At 44.1% G+C, this 13,753-nt stretch overlaps 1 protein-coding gene across 13 annotated transcripts in view; it reads right to left on the bottom strand.

Moving 5' to 3' along the window:
• EPHA5 (EPH receptor A5) overlaps nt 1–13,753 on the bottom strand; it is a 209,778-nt gene that overhangs the window by 29,412 nt on the left and 166,613 nt on the right. For all 13 annotated transcript variants that reach the window (XM_074866972.1, XM_074866973.1, XM_074866979.1 and 10 more), the window contains 6 exons: nt 11,467–11,534; nt 9,916–10,041; nt 8,722–8,907; nt 4,279–4,340; nt 3,540–3,749; nt 1,555–1,704 (listed from right to left, as the gene is read on the bottom strand). In XM_074866972.1, coding sequence (XP_074723073.1) covers nt 1,555–1,704; nt 3,540–3,749; nt 4,279–4,340; nt 8,722–8,907; nt 9,916–10,041; nt 11,467–11,534 — 802 coding nt within the window. The remainder of the gene's footprint in view (nt 1–1,554; nt 1,705–3,539; nt 3,750–4,278; nt 4,341–8,721; nt 8,908–9,915; nt 10,042–11,466; nt 11,535–13,753) is intronic.

Genomic DNA, 13,753 nt, shown 5'->3' with positions numbered 1-13,753 from the left:
TCAGCATTAAAGATAGTTACGGGGCTCAGTGTGACTGAAAAAGCTTGGCTCTCGATTGCTGCATTCTCTGCACAGGCTATGGAAGAAAGTCTCTGTATTTGATTGAGATAAATCCCTGCGTAGATACATGCTGCTTTACCAAACTCCCTGCAAACGTGACAGCTTCAGCAATGCAGAAGCGGTGGGGCATTCATCCCAAACAACGCACTCGTCTCCCTGGCAAGAAGCATGGCGTGACCATCTCAAAGGTACCGCTCGTTTCCACTCCTGAACTTGAAGCAAGATGAGACAGCAGCTCAGCGTGACAGGTAGTAACATCCGCTGATGGCAAAGGCCCTCAGACAAAACACAGGAGAAACAGAATGCTTCGCCAGTGCCTTTGCTGCCAGCGAAACAGCAGAAAGTCACAGGGACAGGGATGCTGCTCAAAGAAGAAAAAAGAATAAAACATCAAGTGGTGTGACCAGAGGAAACCTATGGTTGAGCAAGGACCTGCTTGTTTTGCCCAACCAGCAGGAGCATCTCAGAAGGTGGCAGGGCTGCAGAGGTGAAGTGGGAGGGATGACGAATGACTCCATTTGTCACACACAGAGTGGTGTGTTTTCCCCACCCATCGCAGAGCTGATTTGGGAGTCCCGCGTGCCTCACTGTGACCCTGACCTCATGCACTAGCTGGCACCCTCAGAGACCTCCACACATCATGGTTCTCAGAGATATGAAGAGGAAGGAGGGGCCTAGAAAATCTGGCAATCCCAGGCTTAGAATTTTTTAACCTTAGACAAGGACAGATGTTTATGGTGAGCTCAGGGTTAAGAGGTAGCCCTGCAGTAGGATCAGAAGATCCTTACACAGGCTGGGATCAGAGCTGCAGTCAGGAGGGAGACAGTGTCCCCAGGCATCTCCCTGCTGGAGATGCTTCAGAGGGTGGCCTTGGGGTCAGAGACTCGAGGAGGCACTGGGGCCCAGGAGCAAGGTGACACAACTCGAATGAACCATGTACAAATGAACCATGAGAGTCTGCGTTAGCACAGACTTATAAGATGTTCATAACAGGAGCAAAACTATGCTCTCGAGATCAGCAACGCAAGGGCAACTGAGACGCAGCTCTCTGGACTGCTGTCATTAGATCAAATCACCCAGCTTTTGTGCAGGGAAACAAAGCCCTTACCATGACTCTTCTTGCGTTTCTGCTTTACGTGTCAGTAGGGGTTTGAACACACAATTGAAATGCTGCCAGTTTATCAGCATCTATCCCCTGGCAGACCTCTGTCATTAAGCAGAGGAGGGACAGGCTCCAGCTCTAACAGCATTAGTGAAGCTCCAGTGGTCTGCTGGGGGAAGCAGACACATTTCCCTCTGCGCACAGCCTGTTCTGGGCTGCTGCTACAAAAAAAGAGCATTAAACGAGAGGCTTGTTTTTGTCTGGCAAAATGGGGGAGCAAAGCCATTTTTACAGTGGCTCTCCTCTTGTTGTCCCCATCCTGCCTCTCTGATTGCAGAATGAACGCTGAGCCCTCAAAGTCCCATCACGCGGCAGCTCTCACACGTGCTTACATCTTGGTTTGTCATTTCCCAGTAAGGCCTCTCGCCGTAGAACATCACCTCCCACATCACAATGCCGTAACTCCAGACATCACTGGCTGACGTGAATTTGCGGAAGGAGATCGCTTCGGGTGCTGTCCATCGGATGGGGATCTTCCCCCCCTAGAAGGAAAAGATAAGATTAAAAAAACCCCAAAACCAGATTGCAGAGGAGGACACGCAAAAGAGGACGAAACAGCACTTCTTAGAGCACCGAGGGATGTTATTTTCTCTCTAGAAAGAGACATCGAATTTTAAAGTAAATCTGTTTGACAGCATGGGGCCCCTTTCCACATTATCTCAGCCCATAAGCATTTGTAGGCTGCCTACTAATTGGCTGTCCTGAAGGTTTGTTGTTTGAATGCTGTTTGAATGCTGGGACATGTATAGGATCAACATCTCAATTATGTTGCACGGGTTGGTAGGGGAATACAGTTTCTCCGTTTCTGAGAGCAAGCGGGGGAGGAACAGACAGCTCTGAAGCCGAGGAAGACTTTGATCTAATGAGGGCTTCATGCAAATTGCTGCGGAAGTAATGCCTTTTTTTTTTTTTTTTTTTTTTTTTTAAATGCGGTCCTGATCCTGCAGAGACATCTGTGTAGCGGGCACAGAAATCTGTGTGTGCAAAGACCAGCCTGCTTGGCCTCTGCTGTGGGACTGAAAATGATGCCACAGCTGTCAAATGTGCTTTGCTCTTTCCTTTTCCCCTTTCTACCATTTTAGAAATCAAACTTCAGACCAGCTCTGAGAAGGAAGAGGGGAGGGAAAGGGGAGTCTGTATCAAGGAATACTTTTCTCATTGGGTTTAAAGAGCTGTCTCCCTTGATTTATATCAAAATACATTTTACTGTGAAGTCCCTTCCTCCTCTCAGTGTTGAGCTAAATATTGGAAGGTCTCCCTGAATGTCCCCTAACAGTGTTTGTTATTGGAAAAAAGGCAGAATTTGGAACACATTTTCAAAGCAAATTATAAAAAGTCCCTTCTTCCAATAATTATTTATTCACAGGCTTATCAGCGCATGCCTTAAATGAGGGGCCAGATTCTCAGCAGTACCAATTAGCACATGGCAGCACACTGTAGCTGCAGCAGGGCTGGCCGAGAGCCCGCCAGCCTGCAGGGAGACTCTGGTCCAGCCATGCGCCAAGTCCCATTGTGTGGCCATGACTGCCAAGAGCTGAAAGGCCTTTCCCAGATCTCTGCAGCAACTGTGAACGTGACCCAGAGAGTTCCCACCACCCGTAAAACAATACCCTTGGAAAAACACGCTAATGAGACATGCCCAGGTGTGCCAATCACTGATATGAATATTGGAGGCTCTGTCCAAGCCTGCACTGCTGAGGATGGGTCCTGTCCATCCCCTCTCTGCAGCGCTGGGGCCACATGGCCTTGCGCTGGAGTGGGTGGGCTGATGCCCTGAAAGGATGGATCAAGGATGGAAAAGCACTGAGCACTAAGGCTGGAGCAGCTCTTTCTCAGGTTGGGAGAAATTACCCTCAACAGGGTAACATTGAGGGCAATGTGTGTCATTTGCAATGAGCACTGCAGGTTTACCAATGTTTTAAAAGGGTCATATTGTCCAGAAGACTGTGGCTTCCATCTTTGCATGGGTGCCTAAGCAAAGCACTTGCTCTTTCCTACCTTTGGTATTCACCAAAGAGGACAGAATAGAGCTGGGAACACATCACCTTTGCAGTTTGCTATTTGACTCAGGTGCCCAACATGAACTTAAAAGTTATTAGTTAAGTTCTGCCTTATTTGGCCATCCCCACTACAAAACTACAGGCATTTGCAAAATTATTCTGATAACGATTAACTGGTAACACCTAGCCAAAGTCTCATGCACAGTTTAAAGGCTCTGGATTTGTAGAAACCTCTTTGCTAGAGAGCCTGAACACCAAAATGTGGCAGGGAATACATTTTTCTTGAGCTCAATCAGTTTGGTATCCTTATAACTCACCCTGGTTGTGTACGCTGCTTCGGGGTCATCTTCTAGGACTCTGGAGAGGCCAAAGTCTGACACCTTGCAGACTAAGTTGCTGTTGATTAGGATATTCCTGGCGGCCAGATCTCTGTGTACATAACCCATGTCAGACAGGTACTTCATTCCTGACGCGATGCCTCGCAGCATCCCAACCAGCTGAATGACCGTGAACTGCCCATCGTTCTTCTACAAAAGGAAGGAGACATTTGATCAGTTGAGAGTCTCTGCACCCTCAGCGTTGCGTGTGCATGAATAAAAATGCAAAGGCAAGTCTCCAGGGAAGAAAACCAGGGAAATTAATAATTCATTACTCTCATGCTCTGACCACGAAGGTTTTCAAAGTTTCACTGTTTGGATTAGGATCTCTAGAGAAAAAGCTAAGGAAATGTAGTTCTTTTAACTGGAGATCGAGGAGCAAGCTACTTCCACTGGTGACTGATAAAGAGACTGTGACTGGGAGTGAACACATGTAGTTATGTGTATAAAGGCACCGGAGTGGGCTATCTCCAAGTCAGCCAACTGAATGGCACCAAGTTGCATGGAAATCCTGCCTGCAGAGGTCCACATGTGAATATGTGGGGGCAGGGACTCTTCCCCATGTTGCCATACCACATTTCTAACCACTTCCCTTATCCTCCCTTCTCTAGCTCTCACGTTTCATGGAAAAACTCTGACCCAAACCAAGGTCCCTCTGGAAAAGGGATCTAAGTGTTACCTTTAAAAATGTATCCAGAGAACCATTCTCCATGTATTCAGTCACTATCATTACTGGTTTGCCTGGAAAAAGTGCATGAGTTCGTTAGCAATTTATTTAAGAAACATGAACAGTAATAAAGTCTTTTCATACTGCAGCTGAATGTGAATATACAGCCATGTAACAGTAAATATACATCAAGACACTGCTGTCCCAGCAGGATGATAAGAGTTTTTGCCAGAAGTAATGTAGAAATAGAGAAATCAAGGAGGGGGGGATGAAAAAGTAATCCCATATTATGGTAGGGTACCAAGCCCTAGAGTGTTTAGATAATGTTTGAGGAAGAGGTTGCAAGCTGAACCCAGACAACCTACAGACAACCTTCTCATCTCTGTGAACAAGCTGAAAGCTTGCAGAGGCTAAACTGCACACAGCAACCTCTTCGTGCTCATCCCTATAGCTTCAACACTTTGAAGTAACAATGGAAGCCCAACAGGAGCAACTAGGATGATCTGAAGTATCTATCTGAGCTTGGTAGCCACCAAAACCAAGACAAGGCAAGGATGGGATTATATCTCTTGTAATTCAAGGAATTCCATGTGACTACCCTTGTAAACACATCTGGAAGTAAGAAAAGGCATATTTATGCTGCAGAACAAAAGCAAGTGAAGTATGGAATGAGTGTGAGTGGAAATCAAAATAAAAGTTCTTAACAAAAGACCTGGTCTCCTATTGTTGACAGGAATAATAATGTTTTTCCAAATCCATTTGATTAATTTTCAAGCCCGAGTCATTTTAATGGTAATTATATATAGTTTTTGCTTGGTTTTTATATCTAATTTCTCGCTAGCTTGCCACAATGACATAGCAATAATTAATGTGGTGTGCTCCAGCCCTTGTAAATTCAATGAAATCTTATAAGAACATGTAAATTATTTTTTATTTAAATCAATTTCCATTAGCTAGCATGAAGCACAGACAAAAGAGGAGCTGTCAATTATTTGTAAAGTGCATTATAAATGTCTTTCATACAAATGATCAACGAGAGCTGCTGTGTGTCATAACATGCACATGAAGGTAAATGCTCCTAAAAAATCAGCGCATGTTCTACCACTTAGATTGATCTTAATCTTCCCACTTTCCCATTACCTTAAATATTTGCCTAATTTACTGCTTAATTATCTACATAATAAAGATAATTGTGAACTTGTCAATCAAAACACTCATTGTTGTGCAGATACTACCTTTGCAGCATGAGGGACCTGCACTGCTTCAGTTCTTTTAAGTTCATATCACAGCTACTGCTTGAGCTCAAAGCTTGCCAAAAGTATTATTTTTGATATGAGAAAGGCACCTCGGGGCCATGAAAAATATCACTGAGCCCTGAACAAAATAATGGGTCTCATCTTCAAGGATGACAGCTGTCTGTCTACACACAACATGGACTGCATGCAGGAGGGAGAAGAGATCTTGGGTGATGTTGCTATAGGTTGGCAAACACATTAGTGGTTACACAGGGAAGGAAAATCCCAGGTATATCTCAATTTCTTTTTTAGTTTTTTGTTTTTAAACACTAAAGCCCTGACTGTAGCATGGGGTCCCTTATCTCTGACACTTCAAGGCAGTGTTGCAGCAGAGACTGATGTCTTGTTACGCCACCGCCCTGGGGGACCTCCTTCAGACTTCCGTCTTTGGTGGCCATTAGAGAAAAGAAAATAAGATTTCTGGCACTTATGTTTCATTATCTGACTGCTGCAGGTTGACAGTAATCATGGAATAAATTAGCCCCATATCCAAGAGTATGGAAATAAAGACACAAATAGAGTAACTTTAAACAAAGTAAATTAAAAGTAAACATTGGCCCTTCTAAAGCACTGGGCTGATTCTCCCTGTCAGCAGGGCTCCCTCCCGCTGGCTTGACGGAGACATAAAATGTCGGTAGATGTCGTTCCTCTGAATGTACTAATGCAATGTGCACACCATCAGTGCAACCAAACGGGATGTGAATGAAAACAGGACCATCGTTACCTTTGTAAAGCAGAAATAGCTAAGGGCTTGTCTGCACGGGGACAATGAAGACAATTAAACCAAATTAACTAAGGTGTGCACTTGAACTAGATTAGTTAAATGGTATTAAGCCCCTGTGCTGATATTCTAATTCAAAATTAAAAATGGCCTAATTCAATTTAACTTAATTTACTTCCAAAGTAAATTATGATACAGCAAAGACATTTTACCCTAAAGATCTGAATCTACGATAGGCCAGTGACTAAAACACTGGAGGGAAAAAGAAGTTAAACAATACTTTGAGATAGCAGTGTAGTTTGGGGTTCATGAAGGTTGTTTTGGTCCATTTAAAATAAAAGAAAAAAGCTGGGAAGATGGTCCAGATACCCAATGGAAAAAATTTTGAGTGCAGTAAACAAGCATTTATTGAGCTAATGAGGAGCTCAGGGTGCATGTACCTCCCTGCATCCAAACTCCAGTCACTCCAAGTCCAATTTAGAAGCAAAGCTCCCGGCATTTCTGCAGCCTTTGGAGTAGCCACTTTATATAAAAGGCAGCTTGCTAGGGAGGCACATCCTCTCTAAAAGTGGGATTCCCACCCATCCCCTGAGGCTCTGGCAGCCAGAAGGACTCAAGCCCCTGTGTCAGCAGCAGCTTTTATCGTCACTGACTTCCTGCCCAATATCCCACACATCACTGCAGGGCTAGAAATGGGAGATTTTATGTATTAAGGACTACACAAGGTGACCCTGAGAGATTTTGATATTTATTCAATTTTTGGGAGAAACCTTTCTTGGTTATTTTTTCCTTTTCTTAAAAGTTTTAGGAAATGCAATTTCAAGGAAAAATGCAAGTAAAGGCTGTGGATTGCAAAATAGCATTGATTTTGAGTAGGTTATAAGGATATGAATAGGACAACCAGCTAGCATCTCTGTACACTCTCTACTGAAGCTCTGAAAAAGAACTATTTTGGAGACACCGCCTCTGATGAATGACAAATGGTACTAACAGCAGCCACATGGCCCAGAACTCAGCATTTGAATGGCAGTAGCTAAACTGTGACATTACCAATCATGAAGACAAGAAGGATGAAACTCTTGTGAGGCTGGTGCTTCTTCAGCTATCAAAAACTTCTGAAACACTTAAAATATATCTTAAAGGAGAAGTTGTTTTCAACAAAAAAAATCCTTGATGCAAATAATGTAGATCCTCCAAGGCTTTAAAATGGAAGAGTAACACCACCTTTGCACCTTTCCCACAGCCTCAGCACAGCACCAATGGCCAGACAGGCTTGAGCTGGGCACATTCAGATGTGCTGTCCCTTCCTCTGCCCTTATCTTTAGGACATACAGTAATTTGGAGAACTGGGCTGGGAAAATTATGGAAGGTTATTTTGCTATCTGAGCAGTCAAGACCTCAATAACTCTCATGCTGGGATGTTCTGCCAGTCATTTCACATTTTCCCCAAACCCTCAATCCCTCTCATAATCTCTATGCCAGCACTAGGGGCAACTATTACCATGGGCATCACTAGCAGATCCCAGAGGGAGCTTGCCTTAATTGTGGTTTTACACAGTCCTGGCGTCTTCAGCTACACTCCCATTCTTCCCTGCTTCTGGAAGGCAAAACTTCTAACTTCTGTCCTTGCTCACATCCTGTACGAGTGATCACAAGGCTCTGTGCTACCCTCCCGTGGGCTTTGCTTCAGTGGTTTCTCAAAATATGGTGGCTGGAAATCATCAGGGGTTGTGGGTTGTTTTTTTTTCAGACTCTTGGTAGCAAAATCCTCCCTGTTTCCCTGCCAGGGAAATCGCTTCCCACTTCTTGGCACATCTTTGCTCACCCTGAGGCTCATGTGGTTTCAAAAGTAAACAAATAAAGGCAGGAATAAGAAGTGAGCCTGCTCGAAAAACTTAGCGGGTGGCTTGGCGCCATTGTGTTAAAAATGCTCTTGCATTTTGCAAGTGGAGGTGCTGCTAAACTACTTGCAAGCCAGAAGTCAGGCAACACACTTCACCAGCACTGACATCCCAGGTTTACTGTCCTCTCCATCACCCGCCCACTGCCTGAGGCTGGCCAGGCATATCATCTCCTATTTCTGTCTCATTTAATTTTGGGACTTTGAAGAGGGGTTTTCTCTTAGCCCCTGCATATTATGCCTACCTGAGGCAAGGTTTACAGAGGGAATTAATGGTTTTTTTATCATTTTAGCCCTTATCCATCCATTCTAGTTGGAAGAATGCTGAAATCCTTCGGGCACAAATCCCTTTTACAATGTTGGGGAACCTGTTCCTGATTGGACCTACAAAGCGTGACATTTCAGGCAAGTGGATTCACTGTTTTTTGAGAAATTATGAAAGGCTAGTCAAAATGTGAGTTACCCAAGTCTTCCTCCCCTAACCAACTCTCCCAGCAGCCAGAGTTCAAGGCCAGCAGTCTACAGCAACTTGTACCTACTTTTTGTGACGACGCCTTCCAGGTGGATGATGTTGGGGTGGTCAAACTGCCCCATGATACTTGCTTCTCCCAAGAAATCTCGCCTCTGCTTCTCTGTGTAGCCCACCTTCAGGGTTTTGATAGCCACTGGAAACTCACGCTTTCCCTGCAGCTTCAGCCGCCCACTGCAGACTTCCCCAAATTCACCTTCAGAGAAAAATCATAAAGAATGGGATAACAGCACATCGAAGGAATGCATGGCATGCATCTGTCTACAGTGTGCAGCCCAGCCCCTATAGATAGCTGATCAAAAGCAGGCAGGGCTGTCCTGCATTCACGGATGTGGGAAGATGAACTTCACAGTGATCACCATCTCAAATAGCTGGCGTACCACAAACCAAGTAATTCATAAGCACAAGAAAACTAGGAAGAAAAATACAATTTTCCTATATTTAAAGAGCTATGCTCCACATTCTACGGGGCTTTTTCCTCATTTCATGTTTTTATCTACTAGATGAAAGAGTGCTGTCACATCCTGTATCATCGCCCTGCGTAGATAGCTGTAAAACACAAGCTACTTGCTTCTTAACCTTCCTTTGGTAAGTTAAATAGATGGAATGCTGTTAGCCTTTCACAGCAACATATATTTTTATAGACTATAAACCCTTTGCAATTTTATGACCACCTTTTTTAAAAGGTAACTCAAATGGATTTTTTTTTTTTCCTGGTGAACAATAAATTACTGCCAAAAACACCATTTCAGAGGATAGAAAATATTCCTAAGGTTGGATGCAAGTCCAAACAAACAGCTTTACTGGAAAGAAAATAGGAGTTTCTTCTTTTCACCAAGGAAATTACAAGCATTAGACTTTGGTTTGTGCTTTTTTCTCTCCCAGATGACTTCTTATTCTTAATTTTTGCTTCGAGACTCACCTTAATGGGGGAGGAGAAAAAGATTAAAATGTAGAAAACAACCTGAAAGTTGACTCATTTCCCCTAGCTTGGTCCAAACGTGACCATTTTCTGTAATTTTCAGTTCAGTCCCTGAATTTCAAAACCTCAGTGACAGGTTTGTCCCAAACTTCAGCTGGAACATGCTCCCCATCACTTGCAAGGTACCTAACCGCACAAATATTTCATAGCCCTTCCCAGATCTCTTGTGTTAAGAAAGCCAACCCTCCAGGCTGCTAAGGATCGCGAAATGCATCTCCATACCAGCTCCGATAACTCTTTCAATGGTTATGCATGAAGCTTCAATTTCCTTAGCAAACTCATGGACGGCTTGATTAGGGTCTTCATAGGTGTGGGGGTCAATGTAGGTCCTCACTCCAGGCAGCTTAACTGCAAACACAAATTAAGAGCGTTAACGGCACATGGCATGAAAGAAGATGGACAATACACACTCCTGCCCCTTCCACTCTGCTTTGCTGGAAAATGCTGCAGCAGGGAAACCTATTTCTTTGGGAAAAATGAATAGCATTCTTGGAAAATGACATTTAGTTTATACATATGTGCAACTTCATTGTATTTAGAAAAGCACACGATAGTGCTCAGTTAGAACAATGCGCAGCTAAAAATCCTTCTCGGTGCTGTATAACAGGCTGTTCCGGGGTCTGGTGCAAAAGGATCCCTTTCTGAATCTGGAAAGGGTATGCCAGGAGGAAAAGTACAAAAAGCAAAATGTTAAGGGAACAACCTGCAAATCAAGTTGGATGGATGGGGGTTGATGGAGACCTGCAATAAATTATGCCCTACCAGTCACATATTAGCTAATCAATCGATCACATTATTTCAGATGGAGTTACTGAGATTTAAATGAACTGAATATTTGCAGTACAAAGACTGTGGGTTGTACCAGTATAAATATAATCAATAGCAGGCTTTTTCTCCAGGACTTGAGAGGGGAAAAAGTATTTTCATTATGAATATCATAAGTTTGTTTTGACAATCATTAAGGCTACTCACATGAAGAACTGCTCATCAGTCTAATAAGACAGCTACATTACACTGTGGCTCTTGATTGATTTGCTTCCTGCTGCCTTCATTACATAGCACTAATGGAAATCTGACTTTCACTCAAGATGCGTTTGCCTTTTCCACCCCAAAAGACACCTCGCTGTTATCCATCCCTAGATCCCACAGCACTTGATGAAGGAAGGCTTTTCAAATGCTGACTTTGGATGTACAAAAGGACTGATAATAACCCTGAGATGTGCTTTCTAGCATCACCGCAGAGGTTTTTTGTATGTAAGGGCATTAACACAGCATTTCTGAAAGCTTCCTAGGAGCAAGAAGTAGGCGTTATTCCTCACGCCTCTGCAGAGGCATCCAAGGCAAAGAGTAGCTGTGGGCCTGGTCCTCATGGCTGGCTGGGGCGGAGCAAGGATTTCAAACAGGTATTCTGCACTGACATGTCCAAACCACAAAAATGTAGAGTCGTTATGTGCTGACCGGGCAAAATTAATAGCACCTCGGGTCACACAGCAAAGACAGGAACAGAACAAAATGGCTTGCTAGAGAGATCAGCTGCAAATGTACAGGTGGGAATAGCTAGGCACATATAAGGACCGTTCAAACATTCAGTTCTCCATGGACTTAGAGTAGGTGTGTGTGGGGACTGACTGAATAACAGAACAAACAATTCTTTTGTGAATTACCAGCAAAACCAGATTTTTTTTTTTTTTTAAAAAAGAAACCCTCTCAGTTGTATTTCTCATTACCAAGGAGAGCCAAAAACACACATATACATGTTCGATCTTTACTCACTGTGGCCGTTATGAAAATGCATCTTTTCTTCTTCTGGATCTTGTTTAGCCTTGCTATAGCCACATCGCCTGGAAAAAAAGCAGAGAGTGTTTTTGTCTTTGCTATTGCAGAACCCCACTCTTTACTTCATATCACACAAAGCACAAAAACCCAGAGCAGCAATGAATCCAACCTCTCTAGTGGTTGTGTTGCTGCTGTCCCAGTTTTAGCTCATCAAACTACTTGCAATTTCCCTAATGGGATTCAGGGCCCAAGGCCCACTGATTTTTCAATTGGACTTGTGTTTCCAAATCCCACAGATGTTTCTGAACAACTCCACTCTACCATACATCTAATTCAGCTATTATTAGGACAAAAAAAAAAAAAAAGCAAGAACAGGAAGACAATGGAAGGGAAATGGGATGAAACATTAGAATTGCAGAAGCAAGATCTCCTGGACCGCAGAGCTTTTGCAGGCACCATGTTGTATGTATTGCATGCTCATCTTCATCCACTGGGCATTTGCACGGAACTTTAAATTTTGATACTTTAGAAAACAGCCTCATGTAAACATTAACACCTTATACACATGGAAAATAACGGCTTAAAAAAACCAAACCCTGTTGCCTCATTGCCTTCAAGGGTGTCCTATGTATTCCTTGCTCTGATGGGGTTTCCTGCACATCTCCAGTCTTTACACAGGGGAGCTACCATTCATGCAATCCCCTTTGCCCAGCAACAGTAAAGATGGAAGAAGGCACGCAGTCACTGCCTGATCTATCTTGCTCCCACGTTAGCACCAGGCAGTGCAAGGATGCTGCTGAATCCTACCATGGAGTTGCAACCACAGCCATATGGGAGTCGCATCTCCCCCAGGACATTCTCCTATTAGTCTTTGGCTGCTCTTCCCTCACTCATCTCTCATTCTTCTCATTGGTTCTCTAGGTGACATTGCATTAGCATTAACTGGCTGCTGTGGTGGCATTTCTGAGACCTGCTTTACTTCAGATAATCACGTAGGAAGCCACAGGGTAACTGTATAGGCAAGAAGAACTGCTATATACACACATATATATACATTTAAAAATACAGGATGAGGTACGTATGATGCACATATATATATGCCAGTCTTTCCAAGGACCTGATGTGATAAGTGGATACAGGAACTGGATCATCCTTAAAGCAAACCGCATGGACGTGAGACAGAAGGACACTGCTTGGTAGAACGAAAAACCTGCAACAGACACCTGCAAGCCAGCCAGCGTGCTGTGGGATCACTAGTTGGCATGCATCAAAGAAAGCCTCAGGTTACCAAGAAGCCACTTAAAGCTGAGAAACTTGGGAGTCTTCACTCCCATTGCCCATGATTTTTGAGATAGGGGGATACAAGCACTCCAGCATCACTCACAGCAAGGAGGAGCATACGATTAGCAGAAACAAAACTGCAATTAGGAGGAGGCAGTAATAGGCATCTGCATGAAACATGCCCTCAGCATGAAGTCCTATTACAGGGAACTGCTGTCTGCCTGGATGCAAGGGGCCAAGCAGCCTTTCGGCTATAGGATTTTGGCAGTGGATTTCTGAAACAATCATGATTACAAAAAAAGCCCCAACACAACGTGACACACGCACCACCTCTGAACTGGTCACAGCAGAGCTGAGCACTGAAGGGTCGAGGAGGGAAAAGGCAACAGGAGCTCCCGGGGTTACTATGGGAAAGCAAAGTAGGCACACGAGCTTACCTTAGGGAGAAGGGGAGACCTGTGCCAAGGGGAGAGGAGAAAAAAAACGAGACTGCAAAGGTTGTGCAAGCACAGGGAAATGAATCAAGACAAGGTGCAGAAGACAAGGGGGGAGGCTGACAGGTTGTCCGGGGACACAGGCAGGGAGATAAATGGGTCACACTGGATAAACAGCCAGGCCATCCATGCAGGGTGCGATTTCATCAGCAGTGACCAACTGAGACCATCATGCTCTGAATGCAAAGCTCATGAGAGCAGCAACGAGGTACCCAGAGACACAGCTCAGTCATCCACGTGTTGCTGCTCATCACTTTGCTCTAGCAGCAGCAGTGCCGTTTCTTGAGATGGGGTCCTGCCTGATTAACTCAAAAACTAAGCACTAAGTATACGTGGAGATCCTGGGAGTAAGGGTCAATTCAAAGAGTGTTTTGGTGTTCACAACTCCTGGGTGAAAATGGAGTCCTCTCCTTCTTCATCATACTGTCTCCCCCTTTAAGTATATACACTAGAGATATGAGCACCAATTCCCACTTCTGGCAACCCCAATTTTATCTGGTGCAAGTTGT

Source organism: Strix uralensis, chromosome 4 (genome assembly GCF_047716275.1).
Source record: "Strix uralensis isolate ZFMK-TIS-50842 chromosome 4, bStrUra1, whole genome shotgun sequence".
Taxonomy (NCBI): Eukaryota; Metazoa; Chordata; class Aves; order Strigiformes; family Strigidae; genus Strix; species Strix uralensis.
Note: the sequence above shows the minus strand (reverse complement) of the source record. Positions and strands in the feature narration are given on the sequence as shown.